Source organism: Meriones unguiculatus, chromosome 6 (assembly GCF_030254825.1).
Source record: "Meriones unguiculatus strain TT.TT164.6M chromosome 6, Bangor_MerUng_6.1, whole genome shotgun sequence".
In the NCBI taxonomy this organism is placed as follows: Eukaryota; Metazoa; Chordata; class Mammalia; order Rodentia; family Muridae; genus Meriones; species Meriones unguiculatus.
Window position 1 is genome coordinate 112,996,320 of NC_083354.1, and position 19,307 is coordinate 113,015,626.

A 19,307-nucleotide genomic window follows, 5' to 3' on the forward strand; every position below is an offset into this window, starting at 1 on the left:
TCTAAGAGGGGCTGGAGAAACAGCACAGTAGGTAAAGTATCTGCACCACAAGGTCAAGGGCCTGAGTTTGGATCCCTAGTAGCCACATAAACAAGACCCAGTGGGTACATGCCTACAGCGCTAACATTGAGGGCAAGGGACAGGTGGATCCCTGGGACTCATAGTTCAGCCCACCTCGCCAAGTCAGTGAGCTGCAGCTTCAGTAAGAAGCTCTGTCTCAAAAAACTTAGAGAGCTATGAGGAAGATACCCAGTGTTGACCTCTGGCCTTCCCATGCAACCCATGTATTTATGTCCACACAAACACATACATACACCACCCACACACAGACCTCTGCCTGACATCTCCACTAGAGGCAATGTTAGGTGTCTGTTAAAATAAATTCCAAAATACATCATTGAACAGTTGATCTTCTCTTTGCAAAATCTGCCCCTCCCGAAACCATCCTTCCAGTTGCTCAGATCTAAAAACCATAAACCATAAGCGTTAATGTTTCTCATCCTCTTATGCTCTGCATCTAAGCCATTGTGAAATTTCTCTTGCCTTGAGAATTGCTCTAGATCCCCTGCCACTTCTAACTGTTTGCACTGCTACAACCCTGGCCCACGTCGCCACGACATCTCCTCTGGATTACTACAGGAGCCTGCTCCTACCCTGACTTTCCACATGCTCTGCCACTCACTCCATCCATAGATACAAAAAAAAAAGGAAGAAAAAACCCTTTTTGAAATGTCAGATGACGTCATTGACTCAAGACCATGTACGGGCTTCTCATTCCTCTTGCCCACAGGATTTGCCCATGGACTTCACATGATCTGGGCTGCCATCATCTATTTATTTCTACAGTAAGCTCCCACCTGGTACCAGCTCTACCAACAAGGCGCAGGCCTACGGGGAGGGTTTCCCTAGATGTTCCTTCTGCCTCAAACACTGTTGGCCAATACCCTCATCACCAGCTTGAACGTTGCAACTTTCATTCCAGCATTCCCGAACTGCTACTTTTCCCTTTTCCATGCCACTTACTGACCATACGATACAATTCTCATCATCTTAGTTCATATTAAATACCCCCAAGACACACACACACACACACACACACACACACACACACACACGCACATGCTACTTGTTGTAAGTCTAGAAGGCAGCAACCCTTTTATAGTTTGTTGATGCAGGATAATGTGGTGCATGCCGTGTGCACAGGAAACACTTGAATACGTGAAATATAGGAAACACGGGAATAAATGAACGTGTTAACACTGCAGTGGTTGAAGGTGTCATGTTCACTGAAGAGCAACATCTTGAAGGGGTGAATAGCGGAAAAGAAACCCAGAAAAAGAATGAAAAGGGAAGTGCAGAGAGGTTAGAAGACAAGTTTGAGTAAATGGTTGTTACAAGGAAGGAGAACACATAAACGAGAGTCAAGTCCATGAAAAGCCAGGTAAGAGAATCCCCTCTCCCGGCCTCACACCTCAATCTTTCCCCAGCCGTGGCACTGCATGCTTTCCCTCTCGAGCTATCTCCTTGAAGCCTTCCTACTGAAAATGGCCCTGTCTCAGGAGCACACCTCTCTCCACCATGCCCTTGGAATACAGAATACAATTGCACAGTGTTTTGTTTTGTTTTGTTTGTTTTGTTTTGTTTTGTTTTGTTTTGTTTGCTACCTAGGAAGAAATGCAATTGCCTGTTTTCACAGTAACAGGGATCAGCACTGAAACTATAATTCTGCTTGGTGGGAGTGAGGGGAAATTGGTGGCTATTGAACATGATTTGGGGCGCCTCACCTGTATGCAGAATTTATTTGCTATCTTTCCTTTCTGAAAATGTTAACACTTGCTAATGTCCCTGTAACATGGGAAGTGCTCAGGATTTCAGATTTTAAGTCATTCAAGAAATATTAGGTGACAGAATGTTTTCCTGAACCCATAGGCATATTTGAAGGAGTATTGTTGTTGATGTCATTATTGCCGCTGTCATGTACATCCCCAGCCATCTACAGAGAGGAACTAAATCATCCGACCTAACAGCCTAAATATTAATAAAATAGACTGTGGTGATTTGAAAGAGAGTGTCCTCCATAGACTTAGGTATTTGAAAACTTGGTCCCCCAGTTGGTAGCACAGTTCAGACAGACTGTGGAACCTTTGAGAGGTAGAACTTTACTGAAGAGAGTATACCACTGGGGACAGGATTTGAAAGTGTGTCTCTCCCCACTTCCTGTTTCCTCTGCTTCCTGCTTGCATTTAAAGATGTGAGCTCTCAGCTTCCTGCTCTACAACCATTCTGCCATTTACTGCCATGTCTCCCTGCACTATGTACGTTCACCCTGGAACCATAAACTAAAATAAACTCTTTTTATCCACAAGTAGCCTTCTTTCCTCCTTATTCTAAGAAGCAGGACCACAGTCACCCAGGACCACACTCACATTGGACCTCACTCACACAGGACCACAGTCACACAGGACCTCACTCACACAGGGTCACAGTGACCCAGCACCACAATCAGGATCACAGGCTAACCTGTGACCCACTAGTCTGGCTGCAGACTTGCAGGTACCTCCTGCCTGAGCCTTCTGAGTTGCTAGTATTATTAGAGAGACACACCATCATTCCTGTCCCCCTTAAGTCGCTCTTAGTCACGATGTTTCATCACATCAACAGAAAAATAATTAATACACAGGTCCAAATACTTTGTTTGTATACAATCAGCTTCACTCATTCAACCATTATCTGAGAGGTAATGAAAATGTCCCTCTTGCATGGCTCCTGTCTCCAAGGGTTCGTATTCCCTAAAGTAGAGGAATTATACACACACACACACACACACACACACACACACACACACACATGGTATATCAGTGCTATCAGATTTGCAGTGTTCTATAGCCAGACACAGCCACCTCTAGAATAAAGCTGTATCCAACCCCCTGTCTCTCCCTGTGACAGATGGGTCTGTACTGTACCAACTACTCTACTGTGAGACAGTATACAAAGCCCCAAGCCTACCCAGAAAAGGCTGGTGCATGCTGCCTACAGTGATGCTGCTGTGGGTGGAGCAAGCAGCTTCAGGTCATCAAGAGGAGTGTTTGCTGTGGCTGTCCATCCAAGGAGGACAAAGGGAAGTACCCAGACCCCTATGGCCTCACCTGTGTCTGTTTGCTTAAAGGGAAACAGTAGCACTGACCTTGTCAGTGAAGGAAATCAGAGTATCCTTCCAGCTCTTTGTTCTTTAATAAAAATCATTATGCTTTTCTTTGCTTTCTTTTGGATAAAATAGACACTGATTCCCACCCTTTGTGTGTTGAAAAGCAATTAGTGTCTGGCCTCTGTAAAATTTAGAGGTGGCTTACAAAGAGAATTCTTTAATTATCTTCTCCTTTGGTAGTTTGAACAATGGGAGTAATTTATCCTTAGTTTAGTAATTCAGAATATTTAGTTATTTAGAAGAGGTTTTGATTTTTCTAAGGAAATGTCAGTAGAGCTTTATTCATTTTTTTTTCAAATATGAAGTGGAGGTGTTCTATATTGCTTATAAAAATACACTCAATAGGTCATATTTTCACTTTTATGAGCCTCAAAATGAAATTTAAAGGTGTGGCCTCGGTGAGAATTCCCCCAGATTGTATTTGATGGAGGCAGAGATAAAGAAAAGGAAGGGAGAAGACACAGATAGATTACAAGAGGTGCTGCTGAGCACATTAAAGGACCACGCTGTTTCAAGAAGATAGTTATCTCATCACAACAAATGACAACAACAAAACAATAAGGATCTAATAAAGGAAAACGTTGAAACACGAATGAACGTGAGGCATAACAACAGATGGAGTGACATATGCGGCCTGTGCATGGGGTGACTCAGTGTAACAAGATCCTCCCCAAATCAATACAAATTGACTGCAATTCCAATGAGACTCAAGGTTCGAGAGTCCATTGTAGTGCGTGCACGCGTGTGTCTGTGTATGTGTCTGTCTGTCTGTGTATGTGTGTCTGTGTGTCTGTCTGTCTGTCTGTGTCTGTGTGTGCGCATCATCAGGTGAACTTGTGGAGCTCAGGGGGTAATGTGCACATATCAGTTCTCTCATTCTACCATGTGGGGCCCAGGGTTCAGTGTCAAGTCATTGGGCTTGGCAGCAAGAACTCTTTGACCTCTCAGGCATCTTGGCAGCCCCCATGAGAACCTTCATAAAGCTTTTGTTTTATTCACGAATTGAGTGAACTAATCATAAAGTTTATATGGAAAAGCCAATGCACAAAAATGTCAACACAACTATGAAAAAAGATCCCTGGTATTGAATACACGTTAAGATTACTCAGTTGCTAGAATAAGAATATAGGGAATGTTGCGTAACGCACAGAGAATCCAAGGGTACATTCACACACGTAAAAGGCTCAAACTATGCCCAAGGTGGTATTTTGAGTCAGTGGGACAATCATGGAGAGTGATGCTCACAGAATTGAATAGCCATTCAGAAAAAAAAATCTGAAGTTGCAGCTTAGTTGGAAGAATTTAAGTAGCAAATTTCTAGAAGAAAGTTTAGAAAGGTCATATAGTCTTTACTAAGAGAAAACTGCCTTAACCCAGACAAGAAACCCAAAATCCATTGAAGAAGAAGAGGCATAGTAATGATATAAAAAATTTTAAACTTCTAAAACAAAGAAAGTGACTAAGAACAAATGAGTAGAAAAATTATAGCTCGGGGTAAAATGCTGTGCGGATGACAGTCTGTGCAAAATACCTTCCTACATGTGTAAGAAGGATCAAGCGGGGCTGGAGAGCTGACAGAGCGGAGAAGAGTGCTCTTGCAGAAGACCCTTGTTCAGTTCCCAGAACTCAAGAGGCTTATGACAGCTGGTGCTGCAGGTCGTCCAACCTCTTCTGGCTTCGACCTGCCTTCACACGCACACACACAAACACACACACATGCACGTAATTTTTAAAAAAAAAATTTAATAGAAAAAGATAAGCCCTGTGCCAGAAGTCTTGGCTGGAGCAGAAGACAAGAGACGCAAATGAAAGTAATATAAATAAAAAAGAAAGAAGTCATGGTATCCTCACTTGCAGATGATATGATTCTATACCTAAGAGACTCTAAAGACTCTATCAGAAAACTCCTACTGTTACCTCCGGCAAAGAGGCAGGATGCAAAATTAACATACAGAAATCAGTAGCTAGGTATTAGTAACGAGCAGAACAAGGACGATGAGAAAGAAATGACAAGCGCGATCTACTCACAATCATGAAAATAAAACGCCTCACAATAAACCTAAGCAAGGAGGTGTAAAACCTCTTCAATGAAAACTTGTTTTAAGTTGAAGGAAGTAACAGAGAAGGTACTGGGAGGTAGAGAAGCCTTCTATGCTCATGGACTGGACAAAGATACCAAAAGTACTTATTGGAGAAAAGCTAGTATCTTCAACAACGGAGCTAAGACAACTACAGAATGAAACTTGACCCTAATCGCTGTATAATAGCCAATTCCCTATGGATGAAATAGGAAAAATACCTAAAGATCTAGACATAGACAAGGACTTTCTGAATAGGACCTTACTCAGGAAATAATGCCAGCAGCTGACAAATAGGACCTCTTGAAATTAAAAGGCCTCTGCACAGAGAAACACAAATCGAACAAAGAGCCTGCAGGAATGGATAACGTTTTGAACCAAATGTCTGATAGAGGATTAGTATCTAGACCATACGAAGAACTTGAACAACTAAAGAATTCCAACAACCCAGTCAGTGAATGCACTGATGAAACGAACAGTTTACAATGAACGGTGTGAAAGAGAAGTTGAGGGAGAGAGAGTGTTAGCCGCAGAGACCAGAAGAGGGCAGCAGATCCCTTGGGGCTGGAGTTGTGAGCCACGCTAATTGGGTGCTAGGTACAGACCCCGATTCCTCTGTAAAATCAGCAAACACTCTTAGCTACCTAGCCCTCTCTCCAGCCCCGTTTTTCTAATATTTCTAAATGTATACAGCTGATATATTATAGAAATGAAACGTGGCTAAGCCATTAGCATTTTATCAGCCAAGCAAGTTGCTGTCATTTTTTTAGAACATTCTCCCTAGATATTTCAACCACTTTATTCATACAATTTCACGTTCTTTCTTTCTACTAAATAAACATTTTCTGCCTGTTTATTGAATGAAGTCTCCAATGGCTAGTCTTAGGGAAAGGGGTTTTTACTATTGAGACTACAGATTGTAAAATTCTGGTTAGGAAAAACATCAAAGACTCCCTGATCGCTTCTCCCTGGTAGAACAACCTAGCCAGCCCACAGAGGAAGAGGATCCAGGCAGTCCTGATGGGACCTGATAGGCTAGGGTGAGACAGTACAGGAGGAGGCCCTTCCCTATAGTGGACTAGGGAAGAGGAATAGAGGAAGAAGAGGGAGGGAAGGAGGGAGGGAGGAACCGGGAGGAGATGAGGGAGGGGGCTGCAGCTGGGATACAAAGTGAATCAATTGTAAATAACAATGATAATTTTTAGAAGAAAAAGAATATATCCATGTTTTTATATTTTGTTTCCGATTTTGAAAAGCACCTGGACACTGCTATAGCACTTAAGCTGGCTTTCCTACATCTTACCCTCATTTTAAAAGAACGGTGCATTTTTTAACCTCTGAAGTTCTTTCCTAGTTGTAGGGTACAACAGGCTCCTTTGCAGGCATGGAAAATGTTCTGTGAACGGGCCCCAACTACTTCTGTGGGCTCATCCATCAATACTGCCTGACCCACATTTAATGTTGAATGCTAGGACTAGTTGTGTCTTGCCTTTGTACAGCCGTTGACTTATTTATTTTACTACCTCAAACAATCCTTTACCACAATCTGTCCTTCTAGACTCCCTCTTCCAAGAAACAATGTCTCTGTGAGAGCTTTCCTGAACATTCACTCAGGGTCTTTGCTTCTTATCCCTAGCTTCAAACCTAACTAAGATATACCTTTAAAAGTAATTTAAAGGGAATTTGGTAAAGCTATTTTCTACCATCTATTATTTTCTCAGAAAAAAAATTTTTTTCCTCTATTCTTTCCAGTATTTTTTTTTTTTCTAAATATCATCACTTGCCATCTCAATGATACCGGCACTCTATATGGCTTTTATTTGCTGAGCCATCTCTCTGGATCATCAGATACATGCTCAAAGCCGCCCCCGCCCCACCTGTCACTGTGCACATACAGTCTTCACCAACAAAACACAGGTGCTCAAGAGCACCCTCAAAACCATCTCTGCGCTCAGTAAGCTTATGCAGAAGCCCAAAGGGTGGGAGCTGGAGAAAGCACCCCTCTAACAGTGACCGGACCCTTGTGGCTGGTTCTTGCTTCATTGTCACGATTTTTTTCATACTTACATTATTAAAGCAGAGATTTTACTTTTGTGTGTCTATGCAGTGAGGACTCAACAGAGTTGGCTCTGTGTAATGAGCTGGTTTTCGCAACATCCTTGACCAGGCAACCATTCCCATAGTGATTTCTGATACTGTCTTACATGAGGGTACCAGATTCCTATACATTGTGCCCCATTAGTCTACAAGTCTATTCCTGACTCAGCGTCATTTCCGTTAATATACCTAACAGCTCATTTTAATGCCCATTGAGATAAGCCCCTGGCCTCTGCCCTACTGAGGTCTTCCTAGATATTTTACAAAATTGTAGTGTTCTTCTTAATGATACGTTAATAAAGTAAGCCAGGTGAACAATAATAATAAAAAAAAAACACTGCACATTGTCATTCATATGTGAAACTAAAACTATTGATCTCAAAGAAAAGAATGAAGTCCTGATTACCAGAAGCTAGAAAGGATAGGGCAGTGAAGTTGGATAGTGAGTACCAAAATATGTCAGATAAGAAAAAAAGTGTTTCATTCTTCTCCAGCACAGTAGAGTGAGTAGTTTATTGTAGCTTATAAATCATTTTGTAGTTTGTAAATCATTGTAAAATGGGAGCTTCTAGGTTCTAAACACAAAAAATGATTAATGCTTGAAATAGAAATGGCAATTACCCTATTTTGACCACTGCGCATTCAATATGTGTCTCCAGTCATTACACTGCACTCTGTGAATACGTGCACTTATGTGTCAATATAAATAACTCTCAAGCTGGTTATGACGCTTTGTGCTGGGGGCTGAAGTCCACCCTGAGCTAGAGAATGAGACCCAGCCTTTAAGAAAAGAAAAAGGGAAACAAAGAACGAATGCATGACATTAATAAACTTTAAACTATTTTATGTACTTGTAAATTTTAGTTCGTGTGTATGGGTGTTTTGCCTGCATGTATGTCTGGGCACCACACGTGTGCCTGGTGCCTTGAGAGGCCAGAAGATGACCTCAGATCCCCTGGAGTTAAAGTTACAGATGGTTGTAAGCCACCACATGGGTGCTGGGAATTAAACTGGGTGCTTTAGAAAAGCAGCCAGTGTTCTTAACAACTGAGCCATCTCTCCAGCCTCTAAAACTACTTTTTTTAATTAGAGTTTGTTAGATTACCAAGTCTGTGTAAATGCCTCCAGCCACTAAGCCATCTCACCAGATACAGTTCCTTTTTTTTAAACACTGTTTTCTTCTATAATTTTTTAATTCAAAAAAAATCCCTTCAAATTTCTGAACTTAGACAAAATTATTTCTTCATTAACAAAATAACTTTATTCAGTGATGAAGCAGAAAGTGCTATTTGAAACTGAGAAAGTAATGAAAATTGCATCTTAAAACTCTAGCAGTTATAAACGTAGATGTGGGTGAAATCTAGGCTAACAGTGAGGAAGATATTTCTATTTTAGTTTGCCAACAAATTAAAATTAACTTACTTGTCAGGTTTTCAGTCCTGTTAGCTGAAAGGATTTTCAGCTAATTTCGTGAGAGCACTCCATTATTTATAAGGCAATGTGAACACAGCTCTTTTGGGTGAACTTCATTCCATAAATATAGTGGGTACCATCTACCCCTAGGTAGTATACTGAAGCAGACCGAGAGGTCACAACCCTTATTCTAAGGCTTGTGTCCAAAGACATACGAATAGGGCAGAACAAATGTACTCATTTGGAGAAGAAGGCTGCCCTGTAAGCCCAACTACCCGGGAGTGTGGGTCAAGAATTCAGGCCTCCCTCACAGGGTTCGAGGCATGCCTGAATAACTTAACAGGATTCCTCCTCAAAAAAAAAAAAAAAAAAAAGTAAGGGTCTGGCTCAGCAGGAGAGCAGGTACCTACCATGAGTGAGACCCTGGCCACAGCGTTGGTTGATACATCGTGTGAATAACTTCTCAATAAATTTTATTTTAAAAACCTAAAGTAATAAAGTAAACGTTTTTTCCAATTGGATTTTATTGGTTATTTTGTTGGGATTTTACAGGACGGAAAGGGTAAATAGGGAAGAAGTGGCCTCTTTATAATACTGTCATCACACTCATAAACACTGTCTGATATGATTGATTGTAGATAATTAAGATTTTCTTCATAATATAGTAAGGGACTGCTTGATAATATTCATAATATCTAATCTTCCATGAAGTAGTCTCATAAGAAACAATAATGAAAATCAAATTACACTATTGCTTTTGTTTTTAGGTTTTTTTCTTTTTTTTTTTTCTTTTTTTCAAGACAGGTTTTTCTGTGTAGCTTTCCCATGGAGCTCTCTCTGTCCTCGTCTCCCTCTGTAGACCAGGCTGGCCTCAAGCTCGCAGAGATCCACCTGCCTCTGCCTCTCTGAGCGCTGGGATTACAGGCGCGCGCCATCACGCCATCCTTACACTGCTGTACTTTTAAAGTTGGTTTTGTTCTAGTTTCTTCTAGTCTCCTCTGCTTGAACAGTAGACACGAAGAATGTCTCTAGGGCAGTGTTTTACAGAAGACCTAGTTTGGGAGAAGTTACGGGAATTTTAGAACATGGTATCCATCTGGAGGAAGTCACTGGAGACAGATCTTTGAAGGTGTTTTGTCTCTAGCTGGCTTCTGTGTGTGTGTGTGTCTGTGTGTGTGTGTGTACGTGTGCGTGCATGAGTGTATGTGTGTGTGTGTGATCCCTCTCCCACCCCCTCCCTCCTTCCCTCCATCTCCCTCTCTTCTCTCTTTCACTCCTCTCCAGCTTCACTGCCAGCCACTCTTCCTGCTGTGATATTTCGCAGCGAGCACTGTGACCCTCAGAACACTCCTAAAATTCACGAGAACCTGGAATATCTCTGTAGACATGTGTTTGGAATCAGGGTATTTGCAGAAATAACTTGGTGAGGTGAGGTATTGTATAGTAGAGTGAGCTCTAAACCTACTGAGAAGATATGACACAGAGAATCACACAGAAAGACTGTCTCGGTGCTGTAACAAAATGCCTTAGCCCAGTGCTGTGAACAATGTCAGGTAGGAGGATTTATGTTGGTTCTGGATTTCACAGGGTTCAAATTCATGGTCATGTGGCCCTGTGCACTTTAGGCAAAACATCATGCCAGACAGTATGTGTTAAGGAGCATATTCATAGCAGACAAGGAGGAGAGGGGCAGGGGCTAGGGACAACGTAGCCCAAGGATCTATTTCCTCCTAAAATTTCAAAACCTCCCAAAACAGTGCCACCAACTAGGAAGCAAACAGTCAACACATGCGCCTGTGGGAGATATTTTATATTCAAACATGAAGGAAGAGACAGAAACTGAAGCAACCAATATTTAAATATTGAAAGGCAGGAGCCAGGAGAAGCTGGAAGTGAAAAGGAAGGCCACTTTCCTAGAGCTTCTGGTTTTACACTGCTAATCTCAAAAACCGCAACAGTATCGTTTCCCTTGCTCTAAAGCAGCAACTCCAAGCTTTGCAGCCTACACTGCAGTACCTGACATAGACAGCTGCTGTTTCTGCTACAGCTGGATTGTATAGACATGGTATTGCCGGGTTTTATTTTTCTATAGAAAAAAAACATCTTTGTAATCAATCCTGCCTTTCTGCTATCTTATTCCTGCCCTGTTCTCCACTGTTTTCTCCTTGAACAGTGACTCCTGTTAATTACCAACTTACGTTCCTAACTGTTGCCGGGAGTGGGGTCAGGGATGAGCTGGTATTGGCAGTTCATGGTTGCTGAGGGAGGCAGAGGCATTTTGTTCAGTGGTTCATAAGTCGTCTGTGCTCCTCCATGAAACTTTAATTAAACTTATTGGTTCACACACACAAAAGAAAGAAAGACATAGAGGGAAACTAAGTTGGAGCTGGGAAGACAAATGGGATCAGCATGTCATAATAAAATCTACTATTGTGTATAATACATGCTAATAGAAAAACTGAAAAAAAATGATACAAGATTTCAGCATGCTTTTACTCCCTCTGATTGTCACGCTCCATCTACCACCAGTCTGCTTTCCCTGAAATGTTTTAGAAAATTTTCTTATTGTTGAATTTATAAATTTTTGACTAATATACATTAGCTATACACATTAATGAAGTAACACTTTTGGAATAATGTGAAATGTTCTAGAATTAGTGATGGCTATGTGGCTCTATAATTATCTTTAAAACAACTGAATTGTACACTTTTAAAAAGGTAATTTTTATCGTATCATTTTTGTTAAAACATTTTCTCCAGGAATTTTTCAGAGTGTATCAGTGTATAGTCAGATTAAAAAAAAAAAAAAAGAGTCAAGATTCAAATTTCCTTGTCAACACAAAAACAAAATTTTGAAGCCAAATGAGGTGGTACAGCCCTTGGGGAGGGGGCAGGAGGATCAAGGAAAAAAATAGATGTAATTGGATACAAGAGCTCTGATGCTACTGTTAAGAACTCAGATGTCAAGGCTGGAGAGATGGCCAATGGTTAAGAGCGCTTGGCTGCCGAAGTGAGGAAAACCAGGTTGAGTTCTCAGCGCCCACACAGTAGCTTACAGCGATCTTTAAGTTCAGTTCCAGCGGCTCTAACAAAACCTTTGTGGCTTCCTCTGGTACTTGGTACACACGCACGCAGACAGACACTCTTACACAGGAAAAAAAAAGAAAGTAAGTATTTAAAAAGCCAAATGTTAATTTGACTCTTGTTCTTTCTGAAGAGCCCATCTCTTTCTCTGGAATGACTTTCTTTCTTTAGACCTTACCGTGTCCAAGTGTTGATATTTTCCCCCTTATGTTTTCTGTCTGGTGAATAATACCTATTTGATTTTCCCTTCATTGTGGAGAAATTTTAGTTACTGGTTATTCAAGTGTTTATTTTTCTGTCCTTCTGGGTCCCCTATTGATCACATTGATATTTATTCTACTTCTCATATTCTTTTATTTCTGATTCATTTTTCTAGCCTTTTATCCCATTCTGTTACCTTCTGTAAATGCTTCAAACCAACTCACTGATAGGTTCAACCGTGTGCATTTCAGGCATGAGTTAAGTGATTGAAGAGGCTGGTATGGTTTTCCAGAAGTAGGGGAATGACAATGGACACCGATGTAAAATAAACTCAAAAAATATGACTATAGCCCAAATCTCTGAGAACAGCCATGCTTTGTGGTCATGACAGTGTTCCTTAGCTTTGCCATCCCCGCCATGAACTTCTTGATAAGTCTACCTTGTACAAAATAGTTTTTGAAAAAAAATGTTAAAAAATTAAAATTTGAGCCAAGTATGGTGTGTCTCACACCTGTAATCCTGGCGCCAAGGACGGCTGAGGGAGGAAACTTAGGAACTACTGGCAGCCTGGGTCACATGAGACCCTGTCTCAAAAGAATAATAAACAAACAAATAATTAATTAATTAAAATTTAGTTTAAAAGGTTTTTCTTCACACGAGTGGATCTGCAAGATGAGACGTACCCTGGGTTTTTATAAACCAGTGTGGACATCTATCATCTAACACTATAATAGATTTTGGGTAGGCATGTGTTGCGTCCTGTATTTATGTTCTTAATCTATCAATATCTGTGTATTATCAGACACTTTTCCAAATGCCTGCCCGTTTCTTTTGATTTGACGCCGAGTTCTTCAATAAACACTTCTCATACAACTGTCCTAGCCGCTCGGTATCCGGCAAGAGGGAAGAGCCCAACAAAGCACCCAGGCAGGACATGGGTCCCAACAGAGCACAGAGTTTTTTCTGCGTTGCTTTCACTGTCTCTCGGGCTTCCAGAGCAGTGTGCACGCTGGCTGAATGTTAAGTGGGTAAATATTGAACATTAATTACATGTGTGTTCAGTATTATGAAAAGACAGTACAGCTGTTGCGGGGCATATAAATGAGAATCCTAGGGGGGTTGCGCAGAGCTGTTTCTCCAGGAGAAACAGCAGTGACGAGATGTTCATTCAGAGTGCTCCTCGGAGCTTTAAACGACCAGCGTCTGGCCCCCCCGTTCGGGCCCCCCGCAGTGCAAAGGCTTGAGTCAGCCCAGAGTTTTCCTTATTGATTTCTGCAAATGAGAAATTGTATTATTACTCAATTACGTCGCCAGTTTTGTTTTTTTTTTTTTTTAACAACGCCTGTTGGTGTTTCTGCCTTCTTCCCCGCCTGAACAATGACCCCGTTTTCTCTTCTGACTTGCAGAGGAAGGGGCCTCCGCACACCCTTGCGATGACACATACTGTGGTCCTTTCCCAGAATCGGAGCCGGAAGTGAAGGCTGTGGCTGACTTCCTTCGGAAACACAGGAAGCGCATTAGGGCCTACCTGTCCTTTCACGCCTACGCTCAGATGTTGCTGTATCCCTATTCTTACAAACACGCAACAATCCCCAATTTTAGCTGCGTGGTAAGTACGTGTTCTTCTATGTGGGTATCAGGCCTCATGCTTTTCTTCCTAAGGCTGTGATTCTGAGTACTAGAGACAGTAGCAGACATGTTTATTGAAGTATTTTATGTTATTTAACTTATCTAGTCTTTATAAATTTTCTTGGTTCCATTTTACAGACGAGAAAACCGAGGCTCAGGAAGATTAAGCAGCTAGGCTAACAATTCTCAGGGTTGTAGCCTAGGCGTGGCCCCAAGTCTAGCTCCAGGATTATTCCTTTCAACTGCTATCCTGCTTCCCAAATGCAATCATTTCAAACAGATTTTACATACTTACCATGGGTTACACAGAAAAGGTCAGAACGGATTTGATTAATATTACAGCTTTGGTCGCATATGCGGGGCTGTAATTAACTTTATTGGGTCAATAATCATGAATAAATTATAGTCTGACTCATTAATTAAAAGCAAGGTTTAATTTATAAGTGCTGTTTGCGTAATGCCTCTAAGTCTCTGGGTGCATGGCTGACGCATTAGTGCTAAGGACAAACAGAATTTCGGGTCTAGACTGCACGAAGTCAAAAAAGACAGGGTTTTTTTCTCCTTATCTCACAGATGCAACAAGCTACTCCCTACAGGGCATAATTCACCATGAAGGGAGCCATTTCGGAGCCTATAGCATCAGAAGGCCTATAAAGTTCAAAACACAGGAAAACTAATAAATAGTGTTAGAAGATAAAATAGCAGTTACCTTTGGGGAAAAGAAGGGGAGTGATCCGGGGAGAACATGGGGAGCTCTGGATCGTTGCTGGTACTCTCTTCCTTGGCCCAAAAGGTCACAGCATGTGTTCCATTTGTGATCGTTTACTGAGCTATAAACTTAAGGTTTCTGGTGGTTCTTTCTCCTTCATTTCCTGATTCTAAATGGGAGATGCCTTTCACTTCTCCAACACCAACCAAGTGGCCAATTCAGTAAGAAGTTACTGAGCTCCGGCAGTAACTTCTCCGAGGATCGATCAGATTCCACAGGTTAGGGATGCAGTCCCACGAGATGGCGCCCACTCCAGATACCAACTTCAAGCGGGAGAATGCCACGCTTGTGTGTAACGGTAGTCCAAGGTTCGCACTTCTCTCCCCCCACCCCCACATCCCAGTTTCCATAATTTACTGGAACGACCCAGATCCCAGAGAAATGCTTTACCTACTGTTATCGACATGTCAAACACACACTCTGGGAATAGCCAAAGGGAAAGTATGCATAACACAAGGCTCAGTAGGGGCCGGAGCTGCTATGTCTCCTCCTAGCCCCACCACGTGCTCACCAACCAGACGACTTCCGAGCCCATTATCTGGCGGTATTTGTTTCCCTTAACATGGCACAATCAGCCGGATCATTGCCTATTCATAATTCAGCTCCCTCTCTTAGACGGCTGCAGTAGGGATGAGGGATGCAAGGTTGCTGTTAAACACGCTGAAATGCACAGAACTACACCCCACTCCCACGTGGAGACTGTCAAGATGATGGTTAGGGGTGAAGTGTGTTTCCTGGACCTGAGTTCAGACCCCTGTGCACGTGTGACAAGCCACGTGTGGCCTTAGATACATCTGTAACCTCAGCACTTTGGGGGACAGAAATAAGAGAATTGCTGGGCATGCTGGCTACCGACCTATCCAAAAAACAACCGAGTTCCCAGCTGGGGAGAGACCCTGCTTCAAAGAACTGTAGCAGAGTAGTAGAGGAGGACTCCAGCACCTACTCTGGCTTCAAATACACCCACAGAAGGGGGGTGCACATGCACTAACATACTTCACACATACACATAATACAAAAATATATGGGATGGGGGAGGGATAGGGAGAGAGAAATCTGGAATAGGTTCAGCATAAACTAGATCACTAAAACTAAAATGAAAGTTTTTTTAGAAACCCAGCAATCCCAGAATATTAATCAGAAGTCATCACATCCCATTAAAAAATTTTAAAATATTCCACCAATATGTAAGAGTTTCTACCAACCTTTTAAAGCCATTCATTAAACTACTTCAAATATGGAAATACTTTCATGAAAATGTGCTTCTTGCTTAGCTGAGGGCCCACCAAAAGTCCTTCTGGTCAACTGAAAAGAGGAGACAACTGGGGAATGGAGTAATTCCTTATGACTAAATGTACAGCCCTGAGAACAATTCTTAAGGGGGAAAAGACGAAATGGCCACTCTCAGTGAACAGAACACACCTAATCCACACCTAATCAGCACAGTTTGTGCACCAAAACACCAGAAGAACAATTAACTCAGAGAGACTTCCAGGTAAAATGGCGGCCCAGAAGCTGCCTCCATTTGACCTAGTCAAAGACAAGAGTCAATGTAAGAAAAGTAGACTCCATTCTAAAGAGATTACAGTTCTCACAGGTCATGACAGTATCCTGGGTAAGTGCAGAGAGAAGGATGGTGACACAAGAAAAAGAAAAAGACCAAGGAAAACATGGTTCCATTGGGAGCAGGGGATATAGTAGGGAGGTGATGTAGGTGATGTCCATCTCAAAGGACAGCCAGGCAATGCTGGTGAAGAGACTGGGGATTCCCGCCAGACAAAGCCCACAGCCCTCACAAGCCTCAAATCCAGCTGTAGGCTTTGACGATACAGTGATGCCTTGGTGGAAATGTGTACAGCAGAAGGGAATTCTGTCTCGTGATTCTGTGTGATTCAGAGGGTACTGACTGGGCCCCATTCTAAAACTGAGCTATCCTGCTGAGGGCCTGAGAGCAGGGAACAATCCAAAATCAGGGAGATCCAATTTAACTCTCCACGGTCCCCAGGTGACAGAAAACCCTGGGAGGCAGCTGTGGAGCAGACACTCAGACAATTTCTGCATAGCTCCCTGCTGTGACTGCTTCCTCCCCCTTGTCCCTCCCAGGGAGAAAGTTCTGCATGCAAGAACATTAGGTTCCCCAGTGGGTAATGTGGTAAGGGAATCCCAGAAGGGAGAGAAAGTCTGCTCAGCACACAGCATACAATCTTAAGTGCAGACAGCAATCTGCAAGGGCTTCGTTTTTACCACCTTTTGCCTCTTTTCTAAGCATACACTTTTAGCAGTACTTTTACTGTGACACATTTAATTTTTTTCTTTTTATGTTTTATTTCTCTTCATACAAGCACCTTTTCTTGCATATATATATACATATATATATATATACATAGAGTAATCATTTCATGCTGTTCTCTTCTCTTGCCTGTGTTTGCCCTTCCCCTTTGTTCTTTTTACTCTACTTTTAAGTAACAATTTTCCTTTATCACACTCACTCTTATTTTAAAATAAAAGCTTTCCTTCTTTAAGCCCCACTTCGTAAATGGATCCATTTGTACATTTTGAACTCCTTTCTTGAGAAATCTTTTGTTTGTTTTTTTAAATTTCTTGCTTTTTTTCTCTCCACAATATTTCCCACTGTTCTTCTTTTCCCTTTTATTTAACTTTGTTTCTTCTGTATTGAAGAAGACATAAGGAGATGAAATACTTCTCATGCTCATGGAGGGATAGAATTAAAGTTATGAAAATGCCTTGTATTAGTAAAAGTGATGTACAGAGCTAATACAATCCTCATCAAAATTTCAGTAACATGGGGGCTGGAGAGATGGCTCAGCAGTTAGGAGCCCTGGCTGTTCCTCTAGAGAACCTGGTTCAACTCCTACTACCCATATGGTAGCTTACAACCACCTATAACTCCAGTTCCAGGGGTTTCTGGTACCCTCTTCTGGCCTCCACAGGCGCCATGCATCCATGTGATGCGATGACATACGTGCAGAAACACGCATACACATAAAGCAAAAAAATAAAATAATTTTATTTATTTAAAATGTTTTTAAAAGTCTAAACGCAGCATCCAGAAAAACAGAAAAAGAAAAGGAAAATCTTAAAATTCATATCTAAGAGCAAAGAACCAAAATACCCAAAACAGAAAAAGTAATGCTAGGGGCACCGTTAACACCTCATCTCAAGTTATATTACAGAGAGGCACAGTTAGCAAAAACAGCATGGTACTAGCGTAAAAATAGACATGTAGACCAACAGAGTGAAATAGAGGGCACACCAAAAAATAAAAAGACAAAAATCCACACGTGGTGGTTTGACTGTAAACAGCCCCCATAGGCCCATAGAGAAGGCCACTGCTGGGAGCTGTGCCCTTGTTGAAGTAGGTGTGGTCTTGTTGGAGGAAATGTGTCACTGGAGGGAGTACGGAATGTATGGCTTTGAGGTTTCAGAAACTCAAGCCAGGCCCAGTGGTTCACTCTTTCTTCCTGCTACCTACGGTTCGGGATGTAGAACTCTCTGCTTGAAGCTCCTCCATCACCACGTCTCCCCGCATGCTGCCATGCTTCCTGCCATGACCATAATAGACTAAAGCTCTGAATCCGTAAACCAGCCCCAATTAAATGTTCTCCTTTATAAGAGTTGCTGTGGTGTCTCTTAACTGCAATAGAAATCCTAACTAAGACATCACACAAGTCACACAAGCAACATACTTGTTTTAAAAGGTTACAAAAAAACATTCACTGGCATGAATACAGCCTCCTCAGCAAACCATGGAAGGCAATTGGAATAACCATGGGTAGAAGAATGAAATTATTAAACCCTTTCACCTTGCCCAAAAATAAAATAAAAATGGATCAAAGGCCAAAATGGAAAGTTTTGAGGAAAACATAGGCATAAGATAAAGACAAGGGGTTGGGGGGTGGGGACTCCAATAGCATAAGAAGTAATTCCCTAAACTGGTAAGGGGGTTACATGAAATTAGAATTCTACACAGCAAAGGAAACAGCAGAGTGAAGGAGCCTACAAAACAGGGAAAAGTCTTTGCAAACTAAGTACCAGTTTGGAACTGCTGTCTAGTTTACTCATAGACCTACAAAACCCAAACACTTCTAAAACAAACATTCCCATAAATAAGTGGGTGAATGAATCGAGTATGTCTCAAAAAATACAAGTGACCAATAAATATATGAAAAAAGTATTCAACATGAGGCAAATGCAAATTAAAATTGCCTTGAGAGTCTAAGTCATCCAGTCAGAATGACTGTTATCAAGAAAACCAACAATAAATGCTGGTAATGATATGGCAAAGACTAACCCTTGTGCTCTGATGGTGGAGCCAAAAACTGTCATAAGATGCTGTGGAAGCCCATGTGGAGGTTCCCCCAAAACTAAAAATAGGACGACCACAATAGCCAGCTATACTATTGTTGGCCATAAGTCAACATCTGTGTTCATTGATGCTCTGTTCACAATAGCCAGTAGATGGAACCAGCCTAGACGCCCACCAACAGATGAATGAAGAAAAAACGTGGTCCATACATAATGGAAATTTATTCATCTATAAAGAAAAAAATCATGACATTTGCATGGAAAAAATGGATAAATCATTATGGTACAAAATAAACCAACTCAGAAAGACAAATACCTCCCGTTTTCTCTTATATAAATAACCTTGATCTAAAAATCTCTCAGGGGGGCATGGGGTGAGGGTGGGTATGGGTCAGTACACTTGTCATAAAACTTGAAGAGGACCATGCGAAGGAAGAAGAGCTCGTAAGAACGGAGTGCAGGGGGAAGACAGGGTAATGCAATACACGTGGCATAAAAATAGAAA

At 41.7% G+C, this 19,307-nt stretch overlaps 1 protein-coding gene across 4 annotated transcripts in view; it reads left to right on the forward strand.

Moving 5' to 3' along the window:
• The window catches only part of Cpa6 (carboxypeptidase A6), a 286,143-nt gene that overhangs the window by 253,085 nt on the left and 13,751 nt on the right, over positions 1-19,307 (forward strand). For all 4 annotated transcript variants that reach the window (XM_060385867.1, XM_060385866.1, XM_021644441.2 and 1 more), the window contains one exon: positions 13,485-13,687. In XM_060385867.1, coding sequence (XP_060241850.1) covers positions 13,485-13,687 — 203 coding nt within the window. The remainder of the gene's footprint in view (positions 1-13,484; positions 13,688-19,307) is intronic.